Source organism: Miscanthus floridulus, chromosome 6 (genome assembly GCF_019320115.1).
Source record: "Miscanthus floridulus cultivar M001 chromosome 6, ASM1932011v1, whole genome shotgun sequence".
NCBI classification, from domain to species: domain Eukaryota; kingdom Viridiplantae; phylum Streptophyta; class Magnoliopsida; order Poales; family Poaceae; genus Miscanthus; species Miscanthus floridulus.
Genome location: NC_089585.1, coordinates 131,142,029 through 131,166,214, shown reverse-complemented (window position 1 = coordinate 131,166,214; position 24,186 = coordinate 131,142,029). Strand labels below are relative to the sequence as shown.

The 24,186-nt window shown below is 41.2% G+C and overlaps 1 protein-coding gene and 1 pseudogene across 3 annotated transcripts; both read left to right on the top strand.

The window, feature by feature from the left end:
• The first annotated feature begins 6,237 nt into the window (after positions 1-6,237).
• On the top strand, positions 6,238-10,519 carry LOC136461252 (uncharacterized; annotated as a pseudogene).
• Positions 10,520-13,617: 3,098 nt separating this feature from the next.
• On the top strand, positions 13,618-16,765 carry LOC136459642 (uncharacterized). 3 transcript variants are annotated; one of them, XM_066459482.1, is made up of 4 exons: positions 13,618-14,339; positions 14,996-15,207; positions 16,000-16,360; positions 16,446-16,765. In XM_066459482.1, exons 1-4 carry the CDS (start codon positions 14,072-14,074, stop codon positions 16,454-16,456), a joined length of 852 nt encoding a protein of 283 aa, XP_066315579.1. In that variant the 5' UTR covers positions 13,618-14,071; the 3' UTR covers positions 16,457-16,765. The 3 variants fall into 3 exon arrangements, with proteins under 3 accessions (XP_066315579.1, XP_066315582.1, XP_066315580.1); XM_066459485.1 differs by having other exon boundaries at positions 15,101-15,207; positions 16,000-16,765; XM_066459483.1 differs by having other exon boundaries at positions 15,023-15,207; positions 16,000-16,765.
• The last annotated feature ends 7,421 nt before the right edge of the window (positions 16,766-24,186 follow it).

Below are 24,186 nucleotides of genomic sequence, written 5' to 3'. Positions count from 1 at the left end.
TAGACGTGAGCCACAAGGCTAGGTAGAGCACGCATCCTAAGCCCTCACCCTTGTAAAGCCGTCCCCTTCATCTATAAAAGGGGATGCGCTTCCTCCAACAAAAAGAGACCGAACGACACAAGACACACACACACAGTCAAGCTGCTACCAAGCTCTTGGCCTCCTTTCGACCCTTCCATCAGAGACTTGGAACATGTCCCTCTCTCGATCGTTTGTATCTCCTACTACGAACTATTCACGGTGCTAATAACACGAGCAGCAACAAACTGGACGTAGAGATATTTAGCCCGAACCAGTATAAATCTTGTGTCCTTTAGCGCACCATCTGAGCCTAACGCATATTACTATAAATTTACTTGCCGATGCTTGTACGAAACACCGACAGTATGTAATAAAGTGGTGAACAATGTTAATATTTCGAATGAGTCGAATATATGGCACTCATGACTTTGTCACATTAATTTTGGCTGTCTCACATGGCTTGCAAATCTGAATTTAATCCCGAAATTTAACTTAGTCAAAGATTCTAAGTGCCAGGTGTGTGTGCAATCGAAGCAACCGTACAAGCCTCACAAGGCTGTTGAGGTGAGGAACTTGGCACCATTAGAACTCGTTCATTCTGATTTATGCGAAATGAATGGCGAATTGACTAAAGGCAGTAGACGATACTTCATGACATTTATAGATGATTGTATTAGATTTTACTATGTTTATTTATTGAAAACTAAAGATGAAGCGTTGCATTATTTTAAAGTCTATAAAGCTGAGGTAGAAAATTAACTTAAGAAGAAAATCAAGCGTTTGTGGTTCGATCGCGGGGGAGAATATTTCTCAAATGAATTTTCTGAGTTTTGCACGGTGCATGGAATTATTCATGAGAGGACGCCACCATAATCACCATAGTCCAATGGGATTACAGAGAGAAAGAACCACACTCTAACTAATTTGGTTAATGCCATGTTAGAGAATGCGAGACTATCTAAGAAATGGTGGGGTGCGGCTATATTGACAGCATGTCATGTCCTGAATAGAGTGCCCACAATGAACAAAGAAATTATACCATTCGAGGAATAGGAGAAGAAGAGATTAAATCTCTCTTACCTGCGAACTTGAGGGTGTTTGGCAAAGGTGAATGTGCCAATAAACAAAAAGCGAAAGCTTGGACCAAAGACTGTTGATTATGTTTTTCTTGGTTACGCTATTCACAGCGTGGGTTATAGATTTTTAATTATAAATTCTAGTATTCCTGAGATGGCTGTTGATACAATCATGTAATCTAGAGACGCTACATTTTTTTAGAATGAGTTTCCCATGAAAAATGCACCTAGCACGACTGGTCATGAATTTATAATTCCCCATGAGCATGAAAATTTTACTCTGATAGAACAAACTGAGGAACCCTATATGTAAAATCCTGAGGAGGATGACACTATAGTCACTAGAAAAAGTAAGAGACATATGACTATAAAGTCTTTTGGTAATGACTATACTGTGTACCTTGTGGATGATACACCAACAACCATTGAAGAGGCATATTCCTCTCCTGATGCTGACTTATGGAAGGAAGCAGTACGGAGTGAGATGGATTCTGTTATGTCTAATGGAACTTGAGAAATAGTTGATCGTCCCTATGGGTGCAAGCCTATAGGGTGCAAATGGGTGTTCAAGAAAAAGCTTAGGCCTAATGGTACTATCGAGAGGTACAAGGCAAGGCTTGTGGCCAAGGGCTATACTCAAAAGGAATGTGAGGATTTCTTTGATACTTATTCACCGGTTGCCCGATTGACCACAATTTGAGTTCTACTTTCCCTGGCAGCCTCTTATGGTGTCATCGTTCATCAAATGGATATTAAGACAGCTTTCCTAAACGAAGAGTTAGAGGAGGAGATTTATATGGATCAGCCGGATGGGTTTATAGCAAATGGTCAAGAAGGCAAGGTGTGTAAATTATTATAGTCATTATATAGCCTAAAACAAGCTCCTAAGCAGTGGCATGAGAAGTTTGATAGAACTTTAACATCTGCTGGCTTTGTTGTGAATGAAGCTGACAAATGTGACATACTGATCTTTGGATCCGGCCTCAAGGTGATCGAGAAGGTGAAGAAATTTTTAACTAATAATTTTGAGATGAAAGATTTGGGAGAGGCTGATGATATTCTTAATATCAAACTTCTGAGAGAAGGTGATGGTGGGGTAACTCTGTTACAATCCCACTATGTGAAAAAGGTGCTGAATCACTTTAGGTTTAGTGACTGTGCACCTGCTCCTACACCTTATGACCCTAGTGTGCTATTGAGGAAAAATCGGAGAATAGCAAGGAATCAATTGAGATATTCTCAGATCATTGGTTCGCTCATGTATCTTGCTAGTACAACAAGGCCCAACATCTTATTTGCTGTGTGCAAGCTAAGCCGGTTTGTGTCAAACCTGGGAGATGATCACTGGCGTGCTCTTGAGAGAGTGATGCGCTATCTAAAAGGCACCATGAGCTATGGTATTCATTATACCGGACATCCAAAAGTGTTGGAAGGCTATTGTGATGCCAACTGGATCTCTGATGCTGATGAGCTTTATGCCATAAGTGGATATGTGTTTTTGCTTGGAGGTGGCGTTGTTTCCTGGAAGTCTTGCAAGCAGACTATAACGAAGTCTACAATGAAAGCAGAACTCATAGCATTAGACATCGCTGGCTCTGAGGCTGAGTGGCTTCGTGATCTCCTTATAGATTTACCGGTTATTGAAAAACCCATACCGACTATTTCTATGAACTGCGATAACCAGACTATGATTACAAAGGTTAACAGTTCTAAGGACAACATAAAGTCCACAAAGCATGTTAAGGGACGACTAAAATCTATCAGAAAATTGAGAAACTCTAGAGTAATAGCGTTGGACTATGTTCACACGTCTAACAATCTAGCAGATCAATTCACTAAAGGTCTGTCACGCAATGTGATAGAAAGTACATCGAGAGAGATGGGTTTGAGACCCACTTAAAATTTACTATAGTGGTAACCTGTTCTATGTGATTGGAGATCCCGTGAAGTAGAATGATGAAACAAGCTAGTAGTAAATTGTGAGGAAAGATCCTTAGTAAGACTTATTTTTGATGCATATCTTTCCTTTCTGTAAGGCAGGTTGATTTTTACCTTAATGTGTTCCAAGTGGCTTGCTAAAGCAAAGATGTTGTCCTACAAAACATCTTTTGAGGAGCACACCTATATGAGTCACACTGCTGGTCATAGTCTATGAGATTTGGGTGATCTCTAAATACTCATGAAAGACACTGGAGTATGACTTATATGCTTCAAATAGAGGGGATGCCTTTTGCAGTCAAGTATCAGCTAAGGACTTAGTGACATTCACCTCACACAAAACTGTCAATTCAAGGCTTAGTCCATTGTTTAGTTGTGACTGAGTGAAACTATTATTCTAGATGGATGTTCAACTTAACAGTCTCTATCGAAACACCGGTATATAAAAGAAATATGGTTCTGAGACTACTTTGTTACAAACCCTAGAGTTTGGTAGAGATTGTTGCATATATTATGCGCTTGGCCCGTATAATATTTAATAAATCAAATAAAACTCTATGGTACGCAAAATTAAGTGTTGTATGGTTTAATACCATACAGGATTTTGATTGAACGTTGACTCAGCTTATATGGTTGGAAATTATTCATCTTAATTGAGAAGCTGAGAAAAGGACATAGGCGTGCCACACGCGCACGCGCGCCGACGCCGCCGCCACCGGCCGGGCCGTGGCGTGGCAGGCGGGCGGGTGGGCGGGCGTGGCCAGTCTTTTGCCACTTAATCCACATAATTATGGGAGTTTCTCCCTTTGATGGTGGTGGCGAACTGATTGCGTCAGTTACCGTCCCTTCCGCTTCTCCGTCTCCTAGGATTCTCCGCTGTCTTTCTCATGTGAAGTGGTTAAATTGCCTAAATTTCTAACATTTTCTTCCAACCCATGCGAAGTGGTGATAGTGTGCTGATTGAACCAGCGGGGCACTGTACTGGCCTTCATGGCTGCTCAAAAGGGTTACAAATATATAAATATACTAATATATATCATTTATATTGATGGTTCAAAAAAAATCTTTTAATCATGTTCATCTTGTTTTTGTTTAATTTGTTTTGTATCAAGAAGCAACACGATCTAATATAGCCATATAGGAACAACATTCATGCTTGATCATAACAATCATGTGAGCTCTCAATGTAGGTTTCTTTATAGTTTCATTCAGTATAAAACAATGCCGGGTGGGTTTCATTGCAATGAAACGCATGTTCTCTCTTTTTTTTTGAGGGAATGATTTCATATATCATCTCGTCACCTTTGCAAAAATAGAATGGCTAGCGCCCGGACGTCCGGACGCCAGCCCCGTCCAGACGCCCGCGCCTGCCCCACCTCGTGCAGAAGCTGCTGCGCCTGCTCATGCCTGCTGCATCTGCCCGCCCTTTCCGCGTTTGCTGCTGCGCCTACCAGACGTCCGTGACTCCGTGCGCTTGTGGGCTGAGCTCAAACTACAACCAGAGATTTAGGGAAGGGAAGGGAGGTGAGGGAGAGGAGAGGAGAGGGCGAGGCGTGCCGTGCGAGGTAGGAGGTGAAGCCCTGTCGCAGGCTATCGTCCACCAGCCACCGACGTTATTGCAGCATGTGCAAACCTGATCCATTTTTGAAACATCCAGATAGAAACATCTGCAACATACATATGAAGACAGATGAAATATTTGAAACATACGTGTATAGCCATTTACAACATGTGCAACACCAAGATCTACTTTTAAAACTTCTAAATGAAACATTTACAACATACGTCTGAAACACCTGAAACATGCGTGTATAGCCATTTACAACATGTGCAACACCAAGATCTACTTTTGAATCTTCTAGATGAAACATTTGCAACATACGTCTGAAACACCTGAAACACTTGAAACATAGGCTTGCAACATGCATATTTTGTCATTGCAACATATGCAACATCCAGATCAACTTTTGCAACATCCAGATAAAACACTTAAAACAAAAGTCTAAAAACGCCTGAAATACTTGAAAACATACGCACGCAACATACGTATATTGTCATTGCAATATATACAACATCTCATATATACTTTTGCAACATCTAGACCAAACACTTGAAACACGGTGTTGCCGGCGGCCACAGCCTACCCGGTGGCGAACTGTTGTAGCCAGCAAGCTTGAGTTAGGGAGACGTTGGCCCAGCGTACACCTCCGCTGCAGGACGTCGGCCCATCGCTCCTCCTACGATTATCTCGCGCCTGCTCGCTGCCTAGGCTTGCTCCTGTCGGCACGACTTCTCCAGCGCCACTGTTGCTCGGCTATAGTCGTCCAGCCCCGTCCGCTCGCTGGAGATGGGGCGCGGCGGGGGCGGAGTGGGGCGGGGCGTATGCGTGGTGACGCTGCGACACCGACGCAAGTGGGGAGTGGGAAAAATTCTAGAGATGAAAGAGACGTAGATGTGCTGTTGGGTCTGTACGCTGGACAAGCCTAGGAAGATACGTGTCCGGACGGGATGGACTACCGCGTGTAGGCATTTCCCTTGCAAAAATGATATTACGATTTACGAAACCTATAAGAAACCCGCCTGAAACTAGGAGTAAATTTAGAAGACGGATGACCTAGTAGATTGTTGAGTTATAGATGGGCTATGTAGCGGTGATTCATTATAGGCTGGTCTGGCCCAGCGGGGACGCAGCCTACATACCATGGCAGTGGTAGGCTGGCAGCGCCGCCTACCAAACCATGTATATGCAGGGACCTGTGTATATGTATCCACCCTCGCCGTCGAAACCCCGACTATATGGGCGGCGGAGGAGGATAGCGTTAGCACAGGCGAGAGGCATCGGGGAGGCGACTCTGTGTGGGCTACAACCAGCGGTTAACAATATGGGCCGCTGGGCCTCGTTGGCTGTCTGGTGAGAGAGGAAACTGCCTTCTGATGAGAGAGAAAACTGAGCGAAGTATGTTAGTTTGGGCTGATTTGCTATATAAGTCTTCATATTTGTTGTATTTTTTTCAATATACAGACATGTATATACACTATATATATATGAATTTTTTTGTCAAAAAATTTGGGTATTCAACTAAATACCCTTGAATACTGTTGGGCCCGCCCCTGCCCATCTTCCCTTCCTAATTGTTTCATGGTCTAGGGTTTGTAGGCCGTGACGACCTTCGCGCTTTGATCCTCTCCCGTTCTAGGGCTGATGGCAACCGAAGATTGCGACAGGCTGCCCGTGTACATCGAGGAGGATGAAGAGGACGTAGCCGTGGAGAAGCAGAAGCGTCGGCAGCAGAGCCAGAAACCGGCGTTTAAGCACCCGTGGGAGACCGCCACGCCGGAGGAAAAGGCGAGGAGGGAGCTCAGAGGGGCCATGATGGACAAGCTTTTCGAGTTTGACCCTAAGACGAGATTCGGCTCCTACACCCAAGTTTGGTTCGTCAACTTCACCACCTTCAACCTTGATGATGAAAGTAATCCCTCACTCCTGACCTTCGTCCTTGTTTTTTATAATGACCATTCGTATTTGAAGATACAATCTCAAGTACTCTCGAATTGCAGTACTGACTATTTTGGTATTTTCTGGGCAATGTTTTCAAGTCGTCTAGTCGACTCTGGTCGCCATGGGACCGACCAGACGATTAGTCGCGATTAGTCGTCGACCAAAACGACCAGTCGAGTCTGGTCTGGGCAGTGGGCACACCTACCATCATTGGAGGAAGCGCTCATCTTCGTGAGCTAGATGGAGCAGAGGCGCAGAGCCAGGGAAGAGCTTCACCAAGAGGCGTGCTGGCTAGGGAAGAGAAGCAGAGAAGAGAGAAAGAGCAGAGCAGCAGCATCCGTCATGCACAGGAGCAAAGAAGAGAGAAAGACCAGAGCAGCAGCAGCCGTCACGCACAGGAGAGAAGAGAGAAAGAGCAGAGCAGCAGCAGCCGTCACGCACAGGAGAGGAGAAGAGATGGGAACCCTAGAGACTTGGCCTCCTGTATATATATATTACAGACCCTGGTGGGTCAAATTGGCAGCCCAATTACTCACCTGAATGCCCAGTCAGGCAAGCCCAAAGAAGGCAGTGCCCAGCCTGGTGGTGCAGCCCCCTGGTTGGATGACTAATCGTGATTAGTCGTCGACTAGTCGGACGACCAGGTTTCTAGTTGAGCTAATCGAGTCGAAGTCTCTAATCGAGGTCATGGTACCGACCAGACCGACTAATCGCGATTAATCATGATTAATCGGATGACTTGAAAACATTGTTTCTGAGCAAATCTGGTAATCGTTGATGAAAAAAATAGAAATGGGAATGGTGGAAACTGCCGCGGGCTGTTTCTGTGCCGCTGCACTTACATGCGGGTCGGCACTCCCATTCAATCTGTACTCAGTGACAGCGTAGCGATTGTGATAATCACAATGCTAGCATGTTTTACAGCTTAAAAAAATCTTTATTAGAGTGGATGTGGACTACCATGTGTTATCTAGTTCCCCTTTAGTGGGGATCAACTAATGCTTGCTTGAGAGGAAAAATGAAGAAATTGTTTAGATTCGTGTGAAACGAACATACGAGTAATTTTTACAAGAAGACATACTAATATTTATGTAAATAAAGGATCCTATTGTATGGAGTGCTCTGTATGTAAATAAAGGATCTCATGTCTCGGTCATTTTAGCTTACCTGTGGTGTGAAATGCATGCTTTATCTGGACATGTGCAGCATTTTGACTGTTATTCCTATTCCTATTAGGTTGATGTTAATTGATTTTTCATCATTTCACCGATTAGTTGTCACGGTAAGCACTTCAATACTCCTATTCAAACATAGATCTCTAGGTATATCCCAAGCTTTCAAATATCTTTTTATTGTCTCCCCTATATTAATTTCGGTCTTCCTCTACCTCTCCTCGTATTATTAGCTTGACTTAGGACTCCACAATACACTGGTGCCTCTAGAGGTCTCCTTTGGACATGGCCAAACCACCTCATCCGATGTTGGACAAGCTTTTCTTCAATTGGTGCTACCTCTAGGCGATCACATATATCATCGTTCCGAACTCGGTCCATTCTTGTGTGACCGCAAATCCATCGCAACATACGCATTTCTGCAACACTCAGTTGTTGAGCATGTCGAATCTTTGTAGGCTAACATTCTACTCCATACAACATAGCCGGGCTAATCGCCGTTCTATAGAACTTGTCTTTTAGCTTTTGTGGTACCCTCTTGTCACAGAGAATGCCAGAAGCTTATCGCCACTTGATCCACCCTGCTTTGATTCTATAGCTAACGTCCGCATCAATATCTCTATCCCTCTGTAGCATCGATCCCAGATATCGAAATGTATCCTTCTTAGGCGCTACTTGACATTCCAAACTCGCATCTCTCTCCTCCTGTACAACTCCGCCAAAGTCGCATCGGTTTTAGTTCTGTTCAATCTAAAACCTTTAGACTCAAGGGTGTGCCGCCATAACTCTAGTTTCCTATTTACTCCCGTCTGGCTTTCGTCCACTAACACTACATCATCAGCGAACAACATACACCAAGGGATATCCCCTTGTATGTTCCTAGTAACATCATCCATTACCAAGGCAAAGAGATACGGGTTTAAGGCTGACCTTTGATGAAGTCCAATTTTAATCGGGAAGTAATCTGTGTTACCATCGTTTGTTCGAACACTAGTCACAATATTGTTGTATATGTCTTTGATGAGGGTCACGTACTTTGATGGGACTTTATGTTTGTCTAAAGACCACCACATAATATTTCTTGGTATCTTGTCATATTATAGATTATCAGTATTTACTTTTTTACCAACTATTCTTCTCTAGTTGTAAAATAACCTTATTTCCTTTTCCTCAGCACAATATGGACCAATGCGCTTTACAGATTCACTTATCAGAGATGACGAGTTGATCGACTCTATAAATGTTCTTTGTCTGAAGATAAGGTCTTCGGATGTTGGTTACCCTATCAATGTGTATGGGACTGTGATAGTCAGAGATCGTCTGGATATGAAATGCAACTACGGCCCCGTTCGCTTGTCTGAATTCTGGAGGAATCTGGATGGTTTAGAGGAATGCTGGATGAATTTATGAGAGAAAAACACTGTTCTGGATAAAAAAATAAGCGGATCAAGCCGGGTTTAAGGGCACGCAAACAGAAACAATTGCCAACTTGTCGAGTCAGAGACTCAGAGGTATTTTAAAGAACGTAAAAGAATGTAGTTGTGAAGTTATATTTTCCACTTCTTTTTGGTTTATGCAAATAATTGTTTTATCAGTCTTTAATACTAGAATTCTACTATTAAAAGACTGCGACATTCTATCATTCTGATGCAAAAAAAAAAATGTGCTATTTCACTAGTTCCTATATTTGTAATTTGTACTTTATCATATTACATTGGCATGGGTGTAACACTTGTGATTCTGTTACTGATTATTTACTTGAATTTTAGCAATACTTATCCCACACATTCTCACTCTAGTAGTAGTAAAATTTTTAATTAATTTCCTGATTTTAATCTGGATTTTCTGGTCAATAAACAGTAATGTATATTATGTGAAATGTCGACAAATAAAACTGTCAGTTAAAGTTTTATAGCATATTAGCATGGTACGCTCTCCATGTAGATGGCCATTGACTATCATGAAGACACTTCCAATCTGTCATTAAAAAAGGAGGTGTCATTAATTAAATCTATCATCATAATACCACGTTCCATGAAGATCTTGGCTGACTTTGTGCAGTTTCATTTTTCTTATTCCAGTTTATCAGCATGCTAACTTTTGCGATGTGCTATTTCCAATCTCCCACACATTTAACCTACGCAAAATCAATGAGGAATGACTTTCTGCGTACTAAGATAGTATAAGGGATATATTGTTGACATTTTCTGTGAACTTGCTTGTAGGGTGAATCTTTGATTCTGACTGGCCCAACCAGAGGCATTGTGTTTTGCTGTGATGCTTATTTTGAGATAAATCTGAAGATCAAGCAGGACAGAGAGAGTGAGGACAGACAATTTAGTAAAACATTGATTGACGTGGATAGTGCAACAATTGACTACAGGGTTAAAAGGCACACTATTGTTAGCTGGCTCAGCGAGGTGGATGTGATATTTGCATATGTGAAGAAAGCATTGGAGGGCACCATTGAGATAAGAATCTTGTCAGGTTCCAGTGCTTTTTATGGGAAAGTAACTGTTTGCACCACTGATTTTCCAAGTCATATTCTGTTGTATGACAGTGATTTTCATGATGCAAATACCATGGGTAATGACAGAGTTCTCAAGTTGCTGCGTCGAGTTGTTGCAGTCTCGGTAGATCAGATGCTGATATTCCATATATATCCCCACAGTGGTGATTGGAATCCTAAAATCTTTGAATTCACTCCACTAATTAAAGGCGCACACAAGACTGAGATTACTTGTGGTGGCCACAGGATGCAAGTTAAAGTTACTTGGTCGATGTTGTCAGATACAAGATGATCTCTTCAGTGAGAAGATGATGATTGTACGAATTCACTTGTTTATCAGCATGCATTAGTTAATTTTTAAACCCTGGTTTGTATTAGTGTCCACGTTCATTGTATCCGTTCTAAGAAGGCAGTTATATCGATGAAGTGGTGCTAATTTACTTGCTTTCAGGACTAATGTATATGGTGTTGCTCCAAGTCCTTTTTTTTTAGGAATCTGGAGGGGCTTTCGCCCCTACAGTTACTTTTTATTAAAAACTGAACAAACAGGTTACAGAAAGAGAGTTTTACAAAACAAAATTAAGAGATATAAAAGGAAACAAAAAAGATCAACTGCAGAACCGAAGCTAAACTACTGAATGAAGCCATTGATCAAAAGGATGACTGAATCTTGATTTTACACTATGCTTCAAAAGCTGCAGCTCTTTCACAAATCCTGCTCTGGTTACTGAAAGGTTTGGCTGAAGGTCATTAAAAATGAATGCATTACGCGAGGTCCAGATTGCCCAGCATACGAGGATTACTGCTTCCATGAAGAATTGGGAATGAATAGCATCCTTGAGAAAGATCATAGCGTCAGGGAATTCCAAGGCAGAGGGAATATTGACCCCAATGAACTACCAGCATTGCTTTGCAAACTCACACTGCAAAAAGAGAAGATGAACTGATTCCTCTGTGCCCATGTCACAGAGAACACAACTGTATGATGGCAGGAACATGTTCTTTCTTTTCTGAATATTGCTTGTACTCAATCTGTCTTTAAGCAATAGCCAGAAAAATACCATGTGCTTTGGCTGACAGAAACTTTTCCAGATCCATTGGATTGATGGGTGGTGATGTGAGTGCCCTGCTATTATCTTATATGCTCTTGAAGATGAGAAATTTGTTCCCCATGAGTATTGCCAGATATCTTTCCCTTCATTTAGCTGAATATTTGTTGACATCTGCACCAAGACTTGCAATTGATTATATGCTATTTGTGAAATTGGTAAATGCAAGAGGAAAGTCATATCCCCCCCTGTTCCCAGGCATTTGCCACAGAGATCCTTCTATTTCTGGCAAAGGAAGATAACTCAGGGAAGCTTATTTCCAGACTTTGCCCTCCCTAATTATCCTGGCCATCTGCTTGAAATATTGAAGATTTTTTAAGTTATCTCTCCACCAAAAAGACCCTTTCACTATAGAACTTGGAAGCTTCCCATTTGAGTAATGCTTTTCCCAAACCAAATGAACCAAAGGAATGTCTGCCTTATTGAAAAATTTATGGAGATTTTTCAGTAAGAGGGCTTTGTTCTGCTTTTCAATGTTGTGCTCCAAGTCCATTGTGCTTTTAACTTTTATATATGCTGAATTCTGTCCTGTACGGTAGATGTTAGTATCGTCATCTATGAATGTGTGTAGGCTTGAAGTCTGCTGATCAGGGTCCTTACTGCTTAGTAAATTCGGGTCACCTCGATATCTCAGTTCTATGGGCTACTCGTAGTGGGCCAAAGTTTTGGGCCGTCGATTTTAGGCCTAATTCTGGCCGTTGGGGATTCATTATAGGCTGGTCCGGCACGCAGGGACGTAGCCTATCGAAATTTTTACTATTTGGCCTTTTTTTCGAAAGTTTCTCTCAAATAGACTCTTGGCGGAAACAATTCCAAAAATGGACCCTTGGCTCAGCGCCAGAGTGACTGGCGCCGAGCTCGGCGTCACGGTCACTGGCGCCGAGGTCCTGGGCACGGGGAAATGGCCTGCCAGGGGCTCGGCGCCAGAGTGACCGGCGCCGAGCTTGGCGCCGAGCTCGACGCCAGTCTGAATGGCGCCGAGCCACCTGCATTTAACACAGCCTGCACTTCTTCTCCGAGCGTTCTTCCTCTTATTTCTTCTCCGTCTCGGGTTTTTTTCTCGCCACTTCACCCTACCTCACAATCACCGGCAACTTAGAATTTTGGCTAAGTCTTTAAATTTACCAAATGTATGGTTAGCAAGCAGAACAGAAGGGTCGATTGGGTCGATTGATGCGCGAGCAGAACAGAAGGGTTGACCTTGCCCTTTGGAGGCCTACGTTTGGTGAGGCCGATGGTTAGCAAGCACATCAAACACCCTAGTTTTACCGTGAGATGGATATATAAAATTTTGGCTAAGTCTTTAAATTTTTGCTATGACTTGGAGACTAGAATTTTACCATGACTTGGACATTGACAAATTTAAAATTTTACCATGATTTGGATATTGAGAAATGTGGCTAACTCTAGAGTTTTACACTGACTTAATATTTGAGCACTTAAAACAACATAGAAATACTTAGGATAAAAAATGATCTAGGGTTCATGTTGATGAACGAGCCTAAAAATGTTTCTAAGTGTTGGATCAATAGTTAACACCCTTTTTCATGATGCAGTTTTGACCACAGTAAAACTATAGTTTCTTTTCTAGATATAAAGTTTGACCTTTAATAGAAGTTGTAGTTTGAGTTGAGTACAACAAACTTTGTTTTTTGACCTAAACCTAAATCAGTTTGCGATATTTTATCTTCCAAATTTGTATAGCAACTCAATTTAATACCTTACTACGAGTTTGAGTACTCTCTGAGGATATGACAACAAAACAAGTCTCGTCAAGTTTGGACTTAGCCACGGTAAAAAATCAGACCATCTCGTGGTAAATATACATATGTCCATCTCATGGTAAAATATACATTGAAGTGGAATGCTACAGTATGGGCAGTAATAAATAGATAACATGCCCCTGCTTGAAACATGCAAAAGGAAGCCTTGCTGGAACTACATTGAATGATAAAATATTTGCTATTGGTGGTGGAGATGGGTCTGCAGTTTTCTCAGAAGTTGAGATGTTTGATCCAGCACTTGGGAGGTGGATAGACAGTGTGTCAATGTGGCAAAAGGTATGGTTTCACAGAAGTTTAAATACTGTCTACTACTATCGTGGTAAAAAAAAACAGAAAGCATAAAGGCCAATACCTTTGCACTTCAAGAATAGGAAGGTTGTACTCTACTGTCGGAAGAGGAACAGTGGGCATCAACGTTCTGGCTAGGGCTAGAGCACTGGACATGGCGTCGGGAGAGGCCTCCACTGCCGACGAAACACCTCCATCAGCCGCCGCGGCCGGCGCAGCCAGCGCCGCCAGGCCCTCAGCACGCGCGGCAAGGCCAGAGGCCGCCAGGGCTGCGGCTGCTTGGCCCTCCATGGCGATCGGGCAGCCATCATCATCTTTGGGCGCCGATCCATCCATGGGAGTCGAGGAAGGGAAGGGTACGGCGGCGTCGGGAGGAGGGGAAGGAGGAACGGCGGCGGCGGTGCTTAGGGCGGCGTCGGTCTCGGAGGGAAGGAGGAACGTCGGGTAGATGAATTGGTACGATCGATCAACGATACCAAAGCAGAAGGGCAGAAGGGTCACAAGAGGGCTAAAATACATGTATTTTGATTAACAAAGTGAAGAAATACGCCAAATGTCATCTAAAATAAGAAGCCAACGTTTCAAGGGTCATTTTAACGAAGTCGACGATTGGAGTCCTATAATTGCGAAGCGCATTGTTTGGTGTCCTATAATTGCAATTTTCTCCCATGGTTGATGGCAAGCGAAGATTGCGACGGGCTTCCCATGTACATCGAGGAGGATGAAGAGGAGGCAGCAGCGGAGAAGCAGAAGCATCAGCAGCAGAGTCAGAAACCGCCGTTTAAGCACCCGTGGGAGATTATCACGCAGGAGGAAAAGGCGAGGAGGGAGTTCAATTTTGCCATGATGGATAAGCTTTTCGAGTTTGACCCTAAGACGGGATCCGGCTCCTACACCCAAGTTTGGTTCGTCAACTTCATCACCTTCAACCTCGATGATGAGAGTAATCCCTCACTCCTGACCTTCATCCTTGTTTTTTTTTATAATGGGCATACGTTTTTCAGGAATCAGGATACAATCTCAATTAGTCTCGAATTGCACAGACTAGTACTGACTATTTTGTGGGCAAATCGGGTTATCTTTGGTGAAAAAATAGAGAATGGGATGGGCAAAATGGTGGGAAACTACCAGGCAAAATGGTGGGTCAGATCTTGCAGGTGTTCAACCTGTGTGTAGTCTGTCTCACACCAAGTCACTTCCATTCAATCTGTACTCCTAGAGGCAGTGACAGCGTAGTGATTGTGACAATCACAATGCTAGCATTTTTATACAGCTTAAAAAAATCTTTATTAGTGTGGATGTGGACTACCATGTGTAATCTGGTTCCCCTTTAGTGGGGATCATGTTTGAGAAAAAAAGTAAAGAAATTGTTTAGATTCGTGTGAAACAAACATACGAGTAATTTTCATAAGAAGACATACTACTATTTATGTAAATAAAGGATCCTATTGTATGGAGTGCTGTTTCACTGCAAAAAAAAAAAAAGTAACATGATTATATTTCTTGTACGATGCTATTATTTACTTCGATTTACTTTTTGTAGTTTGTACCATACTATTCTTCTCTAGTTGTAAAATAACCTTATTTTCTTTTCCTCAGCACAATATGGACCGATGCACTTTACAGATTCACTTATCAGAGATGACCACAAGTTGACCGACTCTTTAAATGTTCTTTGTCTGAAGATAAGGTCTTCGGATGTAGGTTACCCTATCAATGTGTATGGGACTGTGATAGTCAGAGATCGTTTGGATATGAAATGCAACATCTTCCAGCGCAACAGGAGCAATCGCCAACTTGTTGAGTCAGAGGTATTTTAAGAACTTTAAAGAATGTAGGCGTGAAGTATTTTCGTCTTCTTTTTTGGTTTATGCAAATAACTGTTTTATCAGTCTTTAATACTAGACTAGAATTCTACTACTAAAAGAGTGCAACATTTTATCATTCTGGTGCAAAAAAAATATGCTATTTCCCTAGTTCCTATATTTGTAATATGTACTTTATCGGTTTATCCCTTTGGCATATCTTTTTTTGAAGATTGCATTGGAATGGGTGTCACACTTGTGAATCTGCTGTTGTTTATTTACTTGAGTTTTAGCAATACTTATCCCGCACATTCTCACTCTAGTAGTAGTATTTGTTTAAATTAATTCCAGAGGAAAGATCTTGATTGTAATCTGGATTTTCTGTGATAATGGTCAATAAACAGTAATGTATATTATGTGAAATGTTGACAAATAAAACTGTCGCTAAAGTTTCATAGCGTGATCTTGTTGCTTTCATTAAAGTGGCATGGTACACTCTCCAATTCTCCATGTAGGTGGCCATTGACTATCATGTAGACACTTCCAATCTGTCGTTGAAATAGGAGGTGTCATTAAATCTATCATCATAATACCACGCTCCATGAAGATCTTGGCTGACTTTGTGCAGTTTCATTTTTCTCGTTCCAGTTTATCAGCATGCTAACTTTTGTGATGTTGTGCTATTTCCAATCTCTAACACATTTAACATATGGAAAAATCAATGAGGAACGGTTTGCTGCCTACTAAGATAGTATAAGGGATATATTTTGTTGACATTTTCTGTGAACTTGCTTGTAGGGTGAATCTTTGATTCTGACTGGCCCAACCAGAGGTATTGTTCTTAAAACTGATGCTTATTTTGAGATAAATCTGAAGATCACGCAGGATAGAGAGAGCGAGGACAGACAATTTAGCAAAACGTTGATTGACGTGAATAGTGCAAGAATTAACTACAGGGTTAAAACGCAAACTACTGTTAGCTGGCTCAGCGCGGTGGATCTGATGTTTTCATATGTGAAGAAAGCATTGGAGGGCACAATGGAGATAAGAATACTGTCAGGGTCCAGTTCTTTTTATGGAAGAGTAACTGTTTGCACCGCTGATATTCCAAGTCATATTCTGTTGTATGACAGTGATGTTCATGGTGCAAATACTATGGGTAATGACTGAGTTCTAAAGCTGCTGCGTCGTGTAGTTTCAGTCTCGGTAGATCAGATTCTGATATTCCACGTATATCCCCGCAGTGGTGATTTGAATCCTAAAATGTTTAAATTTACTCCGCTAATTAAAGGCGCAGACAAGGTTGAGATTACTTGTGGTGGCCACAGGATGCAAGTCAAAGTTACTTGGTCGATCTTGTCATATAGAAGAGGATCTCTACAGTGAGAAGAGGATGATTGTACGAATTCACTTGTTTATCTTCATGCATTAGTTAATTTTTAGACTCCGGTTTGTAAGTATCCACGCTCATTGTATCCGCATTCTAAGAAGGCGGTTATGTGAATGAAGTGGTGCTTTAATTTACTTCCTTTCTATTTTTTTGAAATTAATTTGCTTCCTTTCAGTACCAGATGTCTAGGACGAAGGTGGTGCTAATTTACTTCCTTTCAGTACATTCTGAACACGAGCACGGGCAAGAAATAGAAACAGGGGCCATGGCCCATTGGGCACGTACAGCCCAGTCCAACCAAAAGAATCGGGTCGATTTCGCCGTTCTCTCACTGCCTGACAAAAGTCGCACGGAAACTTGCTGCTGGTCGTTTGACGCCGGATGCGAATGGAGTTGGCCACACGCCCACACCACACCACACACCAGCGGCGCCAATCCGCATTCAAGAGCTGGCGACAGCGCTAAAGTCAAAAAAAAAAAAAGATTACCGGAAAGAAAAATGCCTCGGTGGATTTCTTTTTTTATAAAACATTTTGCCAGTGGTTATGATCTTTTCATCTCCGTCTTTCATGATCAACATAGTAGATAAAAGTAGAACGTATAGACGTAAAAGATAAGAAGACTATTTTTTATTTCTCTGAATATTGGTGATTACAACATAGAGCTCCCACACACACACATATATATATATATATATATATATATATATATATATATATATATATATATATATATATATATATATATATATATATATATAGTCCTACCAAGACCTAAGAGTTTGGTAAAAACCCACATACAAACGGACTAGTATTCGGATTCCACCTTCTCATTTCTTTCTAAGATAGAATCCGTATGTTTTACAGCACTCCCTCTTGGACGATTATCACGATATGTACATGCCTCATTAAAAACTCCATCCAAAAATCCAGTGGAAAAAAATAGTTTTTGGAGAAAAGAGTACATCGCATTCGTTAATTGCATTGCACATGTTATCTCATTAAAAATATTGCATGGGAAACCTTCAAATAAAAACTCACATAAGAAAAAAGAGTACAACATTTAACATTCTTGGTCATGTATTCTTCATGATATTCTATTCTTCATAAATAGATATTTATCTTCATGATCTATGCATAAACTTTAATGTTTTAGCAAGTATCATCTACATGATCTTTGTAATTCTAGTAGTTTTAATTACCTTCGAGGTAGATTTACTCAAATTACTCCCCCTCATAAAGCCATCCTTTGAACTTCATTGTTTAATCCATACTTTTTCATAAATGTGTGCTTAATAATGGTATGCATTACCATAATACCAAAATATTAGCTTACCATTATTCAATTAATTATAATATGAGTAAACAAGAGCAATATGCTTCATGCATAAATAACCACTTATTAGTTGTGCAAAACAAATAAAATTTATCGTTCAGGGTAAAAAAATCCTTTCAAAGGATTATGGGGGTAAATAAGTTATAATATTCAATATCTTCTAGATAGTGTATCAAACATATACTAGAGTTTGAATACTTATATTTTTTTCTTAGTGGATTTTTAAATTATATGTTCTTCAAATCTTCAGGATTTTAATTGTACCACGAAATAATAAATCCAGTCTTACATTAGGTATTTAGGGGATAATTCAATTACCAAAATCATCATTATTTTTATACCTTCTATGATATTTAGAGGATATCAACACTTCATTTGCTAGCTTTTGATATGCACTTTCTGAGTATTTACATGACACCTTCATGGTGTTTAAGACTCCTCATTTTCTTTCTTTCGGGTCTATATTCACTTTAGGGATCAATGGTATTTATTTAAGAATCGATTGGTAAATCCTTCATGGATTAGTTCCTTCAAGGATGTTCTTATTTTCGGTGATTTACATTTCTCTTCCACGAGATATATTCTCTACTACATGAGAGATTATTCTGAGATATACACAATGAGATAGTGTTATTCACTATAAAGTCATTCGATGACTCTATTCTTCTAGGACATACTCTTCTTGAGACTTCAATATTCATACAGAAATATATATTCTACCTTATACTTCTTAATACTTAGTATGAGATTTAATTTCTATATGTTGTGATTTCTATTTTTCTAGAACTATATGGATTTTCAGAATCCACTTACTAACTGCATATTCATATCATTTCATTTGCTAGAGATATAGTAGAACATTTATTTCTTCATAGTAGGAGATTCAACCTCAATTGTTTTCTTCATTGACCCGATATAATCGCTACATGCGACTTTGCCATGGACTTTGTTTTCTCGATTCAGGTTCTCATAAGAGAAACATTTGTAATTATAGAGGTAGCATTGTCGATAACTATTATTTTCTCCCAATATTCTCATAATATGAGATTATTATATCTCTTTGTTATTTCCAAACAAGAGATGATTTATTGTTCTGCACATCCAACACTAATCATGCGCGCGCTTAGTGTGTTGGATCTCATCTTCATGATGATCCTCTTCATGAGGTGTCTAATCTTTTTCATGAGGTGTTCTCTTCATGAGAATGGAGGAGTTTGTTCTTATTTCATTTCACAAGTATGCACTAAACTAGAATCCACAGGCGTCTCCATAGATTTTAGCTTGATAGTATACAATATTTAGTTTACTACTAGTAAACAGAACTTCTGGTTTATAACTTCAAGTTACTCTTCTTATTTTTTAAAAATATCTGGCATATGCTCTGCTTCATGCTTCACAAGAGCATTAGTCAAACTATTATTTGATTTAGTGCGTGATATTATTCCTGCTTTAAGCTTCAAGGAACATTTTCTTTAGATTATTTTCCTTCTATGGAAATAATATTTGGCATTCAAAATAGGCTTTCTCTCTCTTCTCCTAATACCAATATTAGATCTTTAATAGCATACTTCAAAAGATATCCCCTATCATGAGCTTAAAATAATTCAAAGTCATGTATCTCCATCTACAAGTGGAGGCCCATTCATGTATGCTATGATGAAGTTTTATGGGAAATATTCACACACAATTTAAACATGAGTTATTATTCATTAAATGCAGCAAGCTAGAATACATATAGTGCACTTAAGAATGTTCAACATTTCTACAAACTCAGGGATGTTCTTCCCCTGATTTGCACATATTATAGTTCAGAAAACAATTTCATTGTCTAGATTCTTTATTGTTTAGCCAAAAAATTGATCCAAGTACTCATATATTAAAAAATAGACCATACACTTCAAATATATAAAATACGCAACATTCAAAATCACATGGAATATCTTCTAGAAATTTCTAATTGCCATTAATACAAAATTTCTCAAATGCCTTTTCTTCAAAAATCCTAAATCATCTAAGTGTGTTATCCACCATCTTAATTCCACAATCATTCATCCCATCAATTGGGTCACTTCTCCATTTAGCTAATTTCATATTAACTAACTCCCCTGATCTTAGGTTACTTGACCATAGACCAATATAATGCTTATGCATGCAATGCATTGAAAGCAAAATATTCCTTAGTTCAATGAGAACTACTAGTGTGGCAAAATTGTCTGAAATAACACGTTTTCGGAGGTGCTCGTCTTCCACTAGACACTAAGCACCCCGAAAGTTAGCTATATCGGACAGTTCCGTCGAGCCCACCCCAAGGGAGAACTCAAAATAATCCACATTTTACATCTAGAATCCAATAATGAGTATGAGCTTACAATACTTAGTCCATTTCATACAACAAGAGTTCTTAGAAATTATTTATTACAATACCAGAGTTCAGAGTGCGATAATTAAATAGCGGAATGAAAATAAACATCTAGCGAAAATGATACAAGGATCCGTCTGTGTCCACCAGAAGAATCCTCCACACAAGTGCTACTCCTCAAGCTACACCTGCAATAGGGGTAAAATAAACCCTGAGTACACAATATACTCACAAGATATACCCGACTAATGGGAATAGTTTCCCGACTCCAAGGAGTATGATAGGCAATATGGGTTTGTTGTTTTCTTTTTATTTGCGGAAAGCATTACTAGAAGTATGTCCTTAAGATCAAGTTTTATTAGCAGTCATGATTACTTTATTAGCTAACCATTCTAAGTAAGCACATATTCTACTTTCAAGCAAGGGTTGAGCAATCAGAACTATTTTACCATCTTTCATCTTCCAATTCTTACTACGGTGCTAGACCATAGCCAAGTCATACTGTCTAACGGAAACGGTGATTCATGAACCAATGTATCTTAGTTGGGTACCCCAAAACACACGCCATATTTGTACCCTAGGCACAAACAAGACCAACCCATTCCACTCCTGTCAAGGGGTCTAGGTCTCCGTCCAAACTTAGACTCTAAGCCCCCACACTTGAGACCTAGACTCAATATGATGCTTAGACCTCCATATTTCCCTGTCTCCAATCAGTCGGTCTAAAAAGAGCCAAAACATATGATAAGAGCCTAACGAGCCTTCCCACTCCTATAAGCAAGTATGTGCTCAAGATAATAAGTCTATGACCTGACTACCGTCCATAGCAACGGACAGACCTTAATCAACATGAATAGGGAAAACAGTGTAACCAAGCTAAGTCCCGTTGGCCGCGGGACACAACCTATTACACCGGCTAATACCCATACCATATCCCTGTTTGGTCTCTATTTTCTTTTCATCATTTTATTATGAGAGTACTAATAATCACCTATTGTGAGTAACGGCAGGTTACTCACGCTACCGAAAACCTAAGCATAGCAGTTACTCAAACTTGCACTGGTAAGACTCTTAGGACAGGTATATCTATGCATGTGGTTTCCATAAAATTCTTGTAATATAAATACACATAATATATATAAACAGTGATTATAAAAAATAAGGGGTTATACACCAGGGCTTGTCTTGGGCAGGCACGGTGTCAGCTGAGTCAGTCAGTGGTGGCTTCAGGACCTCCTCCTGCACGAGAATCTCCTCCTCGAACTCCTCGACGAACTCCTCAAACTCATGATCGCCGGTGGTCACGATCTCTGCCAACTTGTTCTCTACATGCATGCGATGATGATGCAACACTTAGCATTTAGGCAATAAAAAACTCTTAAAATAAGAATACACATACTAAGCTACTAAGCTAGCTCTAATGACTAAGATACTAAGCTAACTATCATCTTCATCAAGCAGGGTGTTGGATTCAACTAACAAACCCTTAGCTTAGCAAATTAAGGAATATCTTTATTTCTTCTAGTGATTTAATGTATATTGAAACAAAGGGCATTTAACTACCCTAATGCTTAGTCTACCCTAAGGTTACAAAAATTATAGTGAGCACGTAATAATACCATGAAGCTACTATAAAAATTTTAGGACCAAAGCTAGCACCAATTTACCACAAAAAATCCTACAATGATTAATTTAATAATATAAAGCATTCTCAAATGATTTAATAGCTCCAGGTATCAACATGTATATATATGAACTAAATACACCAACAGATAGAGCACAACTTTATGAACCTAACAAAATTTGTTTCATAATTTTTAGACACCTACATGATTTTATATTAATTGCCAAAGATCAGCTCAGAAATTAAATTAGAAAAGTATTTCTAATTCCTTATGTAAAAGAAAAATGAATTCTCCCACGCCGCCCACACGCGGCCCACACGATGCAGCGTGTTCGCGAGCGCACGGTGGGCAGCAGTGTGGCCCATGCGGAGACGGCCCACGCCGGGGAAAGCCCACGTGCGCTGGCGATTTTGCAAAAGAGACCTTAAACTTCTTCAGAATTACAGCTAAGTACTAACACTATTTGCCCCTCTCTTAAACCTTTTCACGTAACCCCCTGGCTTTCCTAGAATTCCCCTATGCACACCCCTAGTGACCCAGCGCACGGCGGCGTGACGGCCGGTGACACACAGCGGCTGCGGCGGCCACCTAGGACCTGCTATAGACCACCTAATGGCCCAGTCACCATCTCCAGCCCGAGCGGCTATGCTAAGTGGTGGTTTGGGGTGAGACGACTTGCTAGGGAAGGCTGTAGCGACGCACGGCCATCCACTATAGCAGTGCCATTGTTCCGATGAGCTGATGTAGCTACATGCCTAATTGCTTAGCATGTGAGCATCAAGAGGCTACCTTGGATCAGGCCAAGGTGACGGTTGGGGTAGAGGATGATGGAGGAGGGCTGGCCATGTGCGGTCGAGCCATGCGGCGATGCACTGTGACAGCACGGTCACATCAGCAATGACGAGGAGGCGGCAGCGATTCCACTAGGGTGCTCAAGGTGGAGAGGGAGATAAGGCAAAGCTAGTGGTGCAGGCGAATTGGCTCGAGAGGGACGGTAGGAGGGCTACCCTCGACCATGGCCGAGTGTGGCCTTAATGGCACGGTGGTGGAAAAAACACCAAATTGGAGCTTGGTCGTGCTCGCTTTAAGGCTGGGTAGGGGTCGGGGGTCAGGTGGCTTAATGGAGAAGTCAGGGACATGTTGAATCAGGTGATGGTGACTCAACCATGTCGAATTAAGTGAGCAGGGTTGGCCAGTCATGGTGGTAGAGAGGGAGGGGCAGGTCTGGCTCGGCTCATCCTCGCCTTAGCGGCAAGCGGTCGATTGGACCCGAGGCTGCGTCTGTGCACCCGCAACACGACAACGCGGCCAGACCACATATGCTCGTGTGGAGGCAGGTGGGGGCGTGGCATGCGCGGCCGTAGTGACCTTAAGGCGAGGCGACGACGCGAGGTAGCCTGGACAGCCCACGTGCGCGCGGGGACAAGGCGTGCAGCAGCGCAGCATAGCGTCGTAGTAGCGTCGGTAGCGGTAATGCGAGGTAGGGTAGCAGTGCGGACGCGACGGTGAGGTGATGGCGTCGGTAGCTGCTCCGTCATGGCGTGGGACGGGGCAGGCAGCAGTGGCGGTGGCTCCGTGTGGCGGGGCCAGTGGCGACAGGGCCATAGCCAGGCCAGAGGAAGCCTTAACCGGCCACATGCCACAGCGTGCGCACGCGCGACCAGCATGGTGACGTGGAGCGCCCGAGCCTAGTGACCACGTCCACTCGATGAGCCAGCCCGAGAACGTGCCGTGCATGAATTTTAAAGCGTCGATAGCAACTAAATGGTTGAGGTTGACACTAAACCGCCTCTACCAATCCAAGCTAAAACACGACACCACCTCTTAACTCAATTTCTCAAAATAATTTGCTAAACATAGCAATATCTAGCTGTTGATAAACTTGGAATTTTTTCTAAGTTTTTGAGCTGAACTTGATTTCAATTTGCAATTTCTAGGATAGTAGAAATATTAGCTAGTAATATTATTTTTCAACAGCAAGTATTTCACTGCCATTTACAAAGTTTATATTTCAAACTTTATTTAAGTGTCACATGTGTGTTCTATAGTGTTTTTCTCAATAAAAATTGGTTTACAACCCTACTTGTTAACTGTATGAGTTATGGAGTAACTTTTTGTTTAACACTTTTATTGATCGTTTTAATTGCAATGCTTCATCTGTGCACTCCCTCACATGCACTAACACATAAATATGATGCTCATGATGTGTCTTAGTAAATGATTTAGGATGTAACACTGAGGGTGTTACAACTCTCCCCCCTTAAACAAAATCTCAT